Source organism: Anneissia japonica, unplaced genomic scaffold (genome assembly GCF_011630105.1).
Source record: "Anneissia japonica isolate Jap-2015-1 unplaced genomic scaffold, ASM1163010v1 scaffold9286_len17217_cov150, whole genome shotgun sequence".
Taxonomy (NCBI): Eukaryota; Metazoa; Echinodermata; class Crinoidea; order Comatulida; family Comatulidae; genus Anneissia; species Anneissia japonica.
Window position 1 is genome coordinate 9,249 of NW_022721855.1, and position 6,422 is coordinate 15,670.

Below are 6,422 nucleotides of genomic sequence, written 5' to 3' on the forward strand. Positions count from 1 at the left end.
TTCCCCTTAAGAGCCGAATAAAGGTAGTATATATATATATATCTATATATATATATATATATATAAATGAAATTACGGTGTATCAGTATTAACAGAAGATATATATATATCACAATAATAAACTCGTATACAACATTGTTAGCTCATTTTGCTTTTAATTCATTATTAGCGCGAACGCAGTCCCCGCTGCCATAAATTATACACCCGAGTTCCACACGTTTGGCGGCACCTCTGGAGTGGTGTCTACAGTAGTGCAATTATGCAGGAAGAAGTCTACAATTTTCGGCATGTGATTGGTCGAAGTCTACAATAACTGATCATTGGTTGGTTAATTGTCTGCGATTTAATTTTCTACAGTCTACAATAAATGATCAGTGATTGGCTTACTGTCTGATGCTAATGAGGAGGAGGGGCTTCTTCATAGAAACGCTCGGTGAATGAAGATGATTTTTTTTCTCCGAGAACTTCCCCAGAATTTCTTTAATTTTGCTTCAGTTTCTTTGTTTAAAACTGCTGAAAAGAACTTGACAGCACGAGTCGTACAGCCAATATTTTTGGTTATTCTAGGCTAGGCTATTTTTGTTTAGAAAAAGATGCGGCGAAGATGCGAAACCTGTTGCGGCATTACGTCCGCTCCCCATCTCAAGACCACCTCTCTGCAGTACTAGCCTAGCCTAGAGGGGGGCCTAGCCTAGGCGACCTAGGCTAGGTAAATGGGTGAGCCATGTAGGCAGTTATACATTAATGAGTTTATGCCTAATTTATGCAATACAGGCAACTGAATAAAAAATCCTAGGTACTAATTATTAATGTGTTCTATTGTATTCTATAGGGTTTTTTTTAGGGGAGGGCGGGGTCCAGGGGTGGAGCTTCGGCGGGGGCGAAGGCCCGTGGTGCTCCGACGATCTGAGCATTTTATCAATCAATCAATCTTTATTAATAAAGATTGAGGAAATCTTAATGGGGGGGGGGCCATTTTATAATACAGTCACTATTCTCCCTCACTTTTGGAAACTTAAAATTAAAAAAAATATACATGTTAATTATCGAATGCCTGATCATTCAATTTTATTTTACATTATTGTTTAATACTTACAATTGTATATTTCTCTTTAGGACCAATACAAAGAGGGTCTACATCAAAGCAATCACTTCAACAAAGCTCACTAATTACCAGGCCAAAAAGTATTTCATCTGCTAGATTTTCTTCCTCTGTTTTCTCATCAACTCCCCAAAATTAAAAGAGGACACATCTGCTAAGGTATTTACTAATAATATTGCATTATTTAAGTGTGTTATAACTTAATTCTTAGTTCTCCAAATAATTCTTAAATTTGTGTTGTTGAATATCGAAAACAGTAAAAATTCTTTTATTACAATAGATTTAAATATTAGAGTTTTCTAAAAATATATATATTTTAAGTAGTTGGGCAACAAAAAAAAAAATAGTTCAGTTTGTAGCTATTCCTACTCATTACATAGAGGTGATAACAATTGACACCTTAAAATCACAAAAAGAATGCTTGCTGTTTAATGGGAGGTCCTGGCTCCAGTTAAACCCTATTATTACATAATATCATTGGATGATTATTTTCACCACTCAGGCTATTTATATTTTATGGTATTTCAATATGAATGAGTCATGACAGCTATAAAATGTATTAGGCTACGGTCACACTAGCGTCTCAAGCCTGGCTTGACTCACCGCGGGTGAGATTTCAAGCCAGGCTCGAAATTCTGGGTCGGTCACACTAGTTGGATTGACCTCTAAATTATGAAAGTCGAAACAGCAGAGCCATAAAGAGAGAGTTTCACCAACTCTGTTTCACGGGATTCGATATACACGCGTGTGATTGGGTGGATCGCAATCAAAGATTTTACACCAGACGTGCCCGAACCACTCTTCTTCAACTGATCTTTTATCAGCTTGTATTGGGCTCGCAATGCCTTCACTTTTGTTTGAATTTGGGCCGTCGTTCTCTTCTCATGTCCGAGACTGGCTAATCTGTCAGCAAGCACGCCGAAAATTCCCGTTTTGTTGTTTGTTTTTTTTATTTTCTATCCGGTCTCTCAGCTCGGGTTGGTCCCACAAATCTACCAGGTCAGCAGTTTCCTGGTCGCTCCAAATCAATCGCATTATTATTAATTAAAATTTGAATCAACTTTTATGAAAAGTAATGATTGCGTCTTGATTGAACATACATGAAGATCGGGTTTTTAATTCAAGAACTTCTAAACGCAACGGCGTCATCGACTGTGATTGGTCGACAGCCGACGAGGAAATGTCAATCTCGGTCACGCCAGGGACAATCCAGGGTCAATATGGGTGCTGAGCCGGGATCGAGATAGGTAGATTGAGATCGAGGTCACGCCAGGCGCGAGTCGGTGCAGATGCGGTCACATTACGAAAATCTCACCCGCGGTGAGTCAAGCCAGGCTTGAAACTCTAGTGTGACCGTAGCCTTATTCTGGGTGTGTAACTTGTTACCACATTGCTCCTACTGTACCATGCTCCTACTTTTATTCCAAAGTTCAGTGACCAAGGACACATAGTCCAGCAATGAGATGTAACAACATGTGTATTATTTATTACATCTTGTCATTCCAGTTTGATATAATCACTATAGAAAAAATAATATATTTACACAATATTTATAAATACAAGACATTATAAAAATCATTCATTCATTTATTTATTTCAGAAATTTGTATATAGAATTTACAACAAAATATGTCATTAAAAAACACAATTTTTAAAAGAAGTCAAGTACTGTTCTTAGAAAGTAAAACTAGGAGTCTATTTGTATATTAAATACAGAATTTACTTTAAATTTGAAGATCCATCCTTGTATACTCTATTCTATTTTTTTCACAAGCTTTGTCTTTTTTTTCATCTAGTGCTAGTGGATCTTCTACATCTACAAAGAAGGAAAGCACAGGTTCAAAACGATTTGAAAGTGGTCTCAAGCAAATACCCACTAAGGTAGGAATTTATTCAAGGAATTCCAACACTTAAGTAGAATGGTAATTGGTGTTACTATTAGATGTACATTTAAATCTAAACATTTTTTATTTTGTTATTTAAAGGATGTTGCAAAGCATGGGGGGATGATAGAAGTAATGCAAGTATACCAGCAGCTGACCATTGTTGGTTGATGGATGACCAGGAAAGGGGTATGTTGGACCTGTACAGATGTATACAGACATCAGTGGGAAGAAGCGATATCGACGAGTATTAAAAAAATGATAGAATGTGGTTCTATTCACCATATTGTCCAGGCCATGTAGGTGGTAGCCCCCCTAATCCAGATGCCTTTTTTCAAGCTAAGTTGTTTTTTGGCGGCCGCTTGGTGTTTGGAAGTATAGTTTGAGATGTCCTCGTCCGAGTTGACCTGCTAAAGGTCAACAGGTTTTTTTTATGCAGAAGTGGTTACCACAAGACTTGATGAAAATGGAGTTCCTCTATTTAAATACAATGCCGCAATAGATGAGGTTTGGTCCACTCAACAGAAGCATTTAGAATGCATACAGGATCCACCTGATATGCATATGTACAGGGTAGCGAAGATTAGTACAAAAAATGGAGTTGACATCCCATATTACACATGCATCCGAGGAAACAACAGCCTGGAAGGATTTCATAGTCATTTGCCAAAAATGATACCAGGTTTGTAAATTGCTAATGCATAGAATTTCCTATTCGTATAAAGGTGTCTTTTTGACAGAGGAAACTGAACCTAGCGGCTGACTAGAATGTTGGTCGGGGTCCAAGAATAAGAAATATCTGAGGGTTCACGGGGAGAGTTTTTATGGTGTAGCATCAAGTGAAAGGTGTGAAGGGCGATTAATACATTGGAAAGCCAAGACTAATACATTCTTAAATTCATCTTTTGTTATTTTTCCTAGATTATGGGAACAACTTCCTAATGAAATTAAACAATGCACATCCATTTCGGATTTTAAAGCCCAGCTCACAAAACACTTGATCTCAAAATATTAATACTAATAATAACTATTAATTATCTCTGTTTTTCATTTTGTTTTAGTTAAATCAATTTATTTTGAATTTACTTTTTTGTATATATTTATATTGTATTGTCATTGTATTTGTTTTTGATGATGGAGTAAGAGCAGCTTACTGTTTGGGCTTATGCCTATTACTTACTCCTGGCAAGAATATTGTATGTATACTTTTTACTCTGCAAAAAAAAAAAAAAAAAAAAAATCCAAATTGTGCTTATTTAGAGATTGGCAATCAAAATTACAACATTTGGATAGGCAGATTTGCATTGTTTACATTTTTGATGCGATAAACTTGTCGTGGAGTTGGGAACCTGGTTGGGGGAGGGGGTTCAGGCTTGGTGCTTCCACTGATTATTATTATTATATTTATTTTTGGAACAGGGACGGACAGTCCACAGCACATTAACTCTAATTGTGAATTGCTGAGTATAAGGTATGAAGCAATACATTGTTTATTTATATTGCTTGTTTTTTGTTTTTTTTTCATGTTTCATTTCAGGGCCCCATTGTGCTGCACATCCCTTTCAGGTGTACCTCATTAGTGGCATTGCACGGTGGAATGCCGACAGACAGTCACAGTCAGTTTTTGGTAGGAAAGGAAGACACCATAGAGCCTACTCATCATCATTGGTCCAACGGCTGAACATGAGGTGCCAGAAACTGTTCGGTGAAAGTGAGGAGGAAAATTTTAGAACTCCTGCACAAGCAACAAGTGAACTACTTGGACTTGACTACCTGTTTAATCAGTCATCGGATCCAACTACGCGTGAAAACTTGCAGAGTGATGGCCCAAGTATGGAGGAAGAAGTCACCAACATTATTGACGATGGTGCTGATGATGGTGGTTATGATTCAGATAGTTGTTCGTTTTAAGTTAAACCCTGCCATGTTGTATACACATCAAATGAATCAGCAGTATCCCATGATCCATCATGTGTAAGTCAATTTAACTATTTTACTGTATACAGTGAAAGTGGTTTTTTTTTAAAGTCAAAAAACCAACATTTTATAACATCTTATCTCAGAACCCATAAAGAAACAAATTATTGAGAATTCTTAATATACAGGTACAGATATAACACAATTATATGAACTTTTTAATGTCCCTCTAGAGTTTCACTTATGATAATAAAATCAATATACATAATAATAATAATAATAATATCAATAATAACAACAGCATGTGTAATACCATTAATAATAATAATAATAATAATAATAATAATACATTCGAACCAAGTCAATTGTGACATAGCTCACCCATAATTTTTTTTTGTAAAATCTTAATTAGGATTTACATAAATATAGATTATTCAAATTTACCCGAAGTTGCTTAAAAATAATCCATAGCTAACCTATATTCCTGTATTTTCACAGGAAGATGTATGTATGACCAAGCAACACATTGAAGGGTTCGAAAGAGTTGAGGTTCTCAGTCAATTGTTAGTAACGCTTGTCATGGACAAGGTACCAGTGATACCCTCTGATAAAAGGGAACAGATTTTTGAAGCCTGGAACAACCTTGAATCCCATGATAAATCATGCAAAAACTTTCGCACTGCTTACAAAATGCAGTGGGGAAATAGTCTGTATGGACGAACCAAGGGTGATGAAGTAGAAGCCACAATAACGCAGCGAATTAAGAACCGCCATCGATTTGCACCTGCGCAGACCATTGACATGCAAAGAAATCGTTTGATGTTTTGCGTTGTAAAACAGGTATGGTTGCATGGCACTAATAATACTCTGATGTTTCGGATGCAGCACTACCACCTGCCCCCAAATATCCAGCAACACAGCCTGAAACTACTTGGCAAAAAAATCTAAACATTTTTTATTTTGTTATTTAAAGGATGTTGTGTATGAAGGATGATGCAAAGCATGGGGGGATGATAACAGTAATGCAAGTATACCAGCAGCTGACCATTGTTGGTTGATGGATGACCAGGAAAGGGGTATGTTGGACCTGTACAGATGTATACAGACATCAGTGGGGAGAAGCGATATCGACGAGTACTAAAAAATGATAGAATGTGGTTCTATTCACCATATTGTCCAGGCCATGTAGGTGGTAGGCCCCCCCCCCCCAATCCAGATGCCTTTTTTTCAAGCTAAGTTGTTTTTTGGCGGCCGCTTGGTGTTTGGAAGTATATTTTGAGATGTCCTCGTCCGAGTTGACCTGCTAAAGGTCAACAGGTTTTCTTATACAGAAGTGGTTACCACGGTAGATGTCAGCAAATTTGAGACGACAATGGCTGGTACAGCACGCTGATGGAGGTCCTCTCTTACGGTCCATGTAACAAGGCAGCAAAAGAAAGTGGTAAATCAGGATCTGTTAATGGGGATGCTTCTGAGCCTGGGAGAGCTCTATATTGGAACAGTTAACCCCACCTCAATGA

The 6,422-nt window shown here is 37.2% G+C and overlaps 1 protein-coding gene and 1 long non-coding RNA gene across 3 annotated transcripts; both read left to right on the forward strand.

The window, feature by feature from the left end:
• The first annotated feature begins 133 nt into the window (after positions 1-133).
• LOC117111751 lies at positions 134-2,922 on the forward strand. The gene is made up of 3 exons (XR_004445911.1): positions 134-557; positions 1,117-1,261; positions 2,899-2,922. It is a non-coding gene; the product is annotated as an uncharacterized LOC117111751 (long non-coding RNA).
• Positions 2,923-3,399: 477 nt separating this feature from the next.
• LOC117111750 lies at positions 3,400-6,222 on the forward strand. 2 transcript variants are annotated; one of them, XR_004445910.1, is made up of 3 exons: positions 3,400-3,667; positions 4,523-4,959; positions 5,401-6,222. XR_004445910.1 is itself a non-coding variant. In XM_033254747.1 (2 exons), the coding sequence occupies exons 1-2, from the start codon at positions 3,544-3,546 to the stop codon at positions 4,894-4,896; spliced, it is 498 nt and encodes a 165-aa protein (XP_033110638.1). In that variant the 5' UTR covers positions 3,400-3,543; the 3' UTR covers positions 4,897-6,222. The 2 variants fall into 2 exon arrangements, 1 of the variants encoding a protein (XP_033110638.1); XM_033254747.1 differs by having other exon boundaries at positions 4,523-6,222.
• Positions 6,223-6,422: the final 200 nt, after the last annotated feature.

Coding starts and splice junctions, on each gene's coding strand:
- LOC117111750 (XM_033254747.1), top strand. CDS start 3,544: ATGCATATGTACAGGGTAGCGAAGATTAGTACAAAAAATGGAGTTGAC. Junction 3,668..4,522: donor TTTGCCAAAAATGATACCAG/GTTTGTAAATTG, acceptor GTTTCATTTCAG/GGCCCCATTGTGCTGCACAT.